Source organism: Protomyctophum parallelum (assembly GCF_964188405.1).
Source record: "Protomyctophum parallelum genome assembly, chromosome: 18".
Classification (NCBI taxonomy): Eukaryota; Metazoa; Chordata; class Actinopteri; order Myctophiformes; family Myctophidae; genus Protomyctophum; species Protomyctophum parallelum.
In genome coordinates, this window is record NC_139716.1 from 32,247,786 (window position 1) to 32,249,059 (window position 1,274).

Sequence of the window (1,274 nt, forward strand, 5' to 3'; positions counted from 1 at the left end):
ATGGCTTCCCATTTGCATCATCATGAAGAGAAGCTCACCTGTCGTCGTTCGGTAACCTCAGAGGTTCTCTGCACGACACACGGAGAGGAGCTCAGGCTCTTCTGTCTGGACGATGAACAGCTGTTGTGTGTTGTGTGTTGGGATTCAGAAAAACATGCCCGACACAAGTTCAGACCTGTGGATGAAGCACTGAAGCATTGCAAACAGGAACTCCACGAATCACTGGAGCATTTAAACAACAGATTGAAGTTCTTTAATAAAGTTAAAGCGAATTCTGACCAAACAGAAATTCACATCGAGGTCCAGGCCCGGACCACAGAGACGCACATTAAGGAACTGTTCATGAAGCTTCATCACTTCCTACACGAGGAAGAGGAGGCCAGGATCGTCACTCTGAAGGAGGAAGTGGTGCAGAAGACTCGGAAGATAAAGGAGAGGATTGAGGTGCTGAGCAGAGAGATGACAACCCTCTCTAACACCATCCGAGCCACCGAGGACCAGCTGAAAGCCGACAGCCACGTCTCATTCTTGCAGAACTACAAGGCCACTGTGGAACGGGTCCAGCTAACCACCATGCCAAAACCACAGCTGGACCCAGGAGCACTGATCGACGTGGCCAAACACCTGGGCAACCTGACCTTCAAAGTCTGGGACAAGATGAAGGACATTGTCTCCTACACTCCGGTGATCCTGGATCCCAACACCGCCTCCCCGGAACTCATTCTGTCCGATGACGATCTGACGAGCGTGAGATATGGACAGAGACAGCATGAGCTTCCCGACAACCCAGAGAGGTGTGACGTCATTGTCCTGGGTTCCGAGGGCTTCAATTCAGGGTCTCACAGCTGGGATATTGAGATTGGAGAAAATAGGAGCTGGTTCCTGGGTGTGTTAGTCGAGTCTTTCCATAGGAAGGGAGACATGGGGGACAGACGAAGACAGCGCAAGATAGGGTTTCGTAATGGCGAATGTAGAGCAGTCTACTCATCAGGGTCAATCACCGATATCAGCGATCCTCTCCCAGTGACCCAGGAAATCCGGAGGATCAGAATCCAGCTGGACTGGAACCGAGGAAAGCTGTCCTTCTCTGACCCCGATTCTGACACACACCTACACACCTTCACGCACACTTTCACTGAGAGACTCTTTCCATTCATTTGTAATTCGGATGATGACAATTGCATCTCTTTGAAGGTGTTACCAGGGAAGATCTCTGTCAATCTGGAAAACCACAGTTAGAATGTCTAGCACACAATACAAGCTTATTGAATACA

General features: G+C 49.8%; 1 protein-coding gene across 1 annotated transcript; it reads left to right on the plus strand.

The window, feature by feature from the left end:
* LOC310876089 (nuclear factor 7, brain-like) lies at positions 1-1,239 on the plus strand (the record flags this gene model as incomplete). Its single annotated transcript, XM_083789535.1, has 1 exon — positions 1-1,239. The coding sequence occupies one exon, from the start codon at positions 1-3 to the stop codon at positions 1,237-1,239; it is 1,239 nt and encodes a 412-aa protein (XP_083645661.1).
* Between the last annotated feature and the right edge of the window lie 35 nt (positions 1,240-1,274).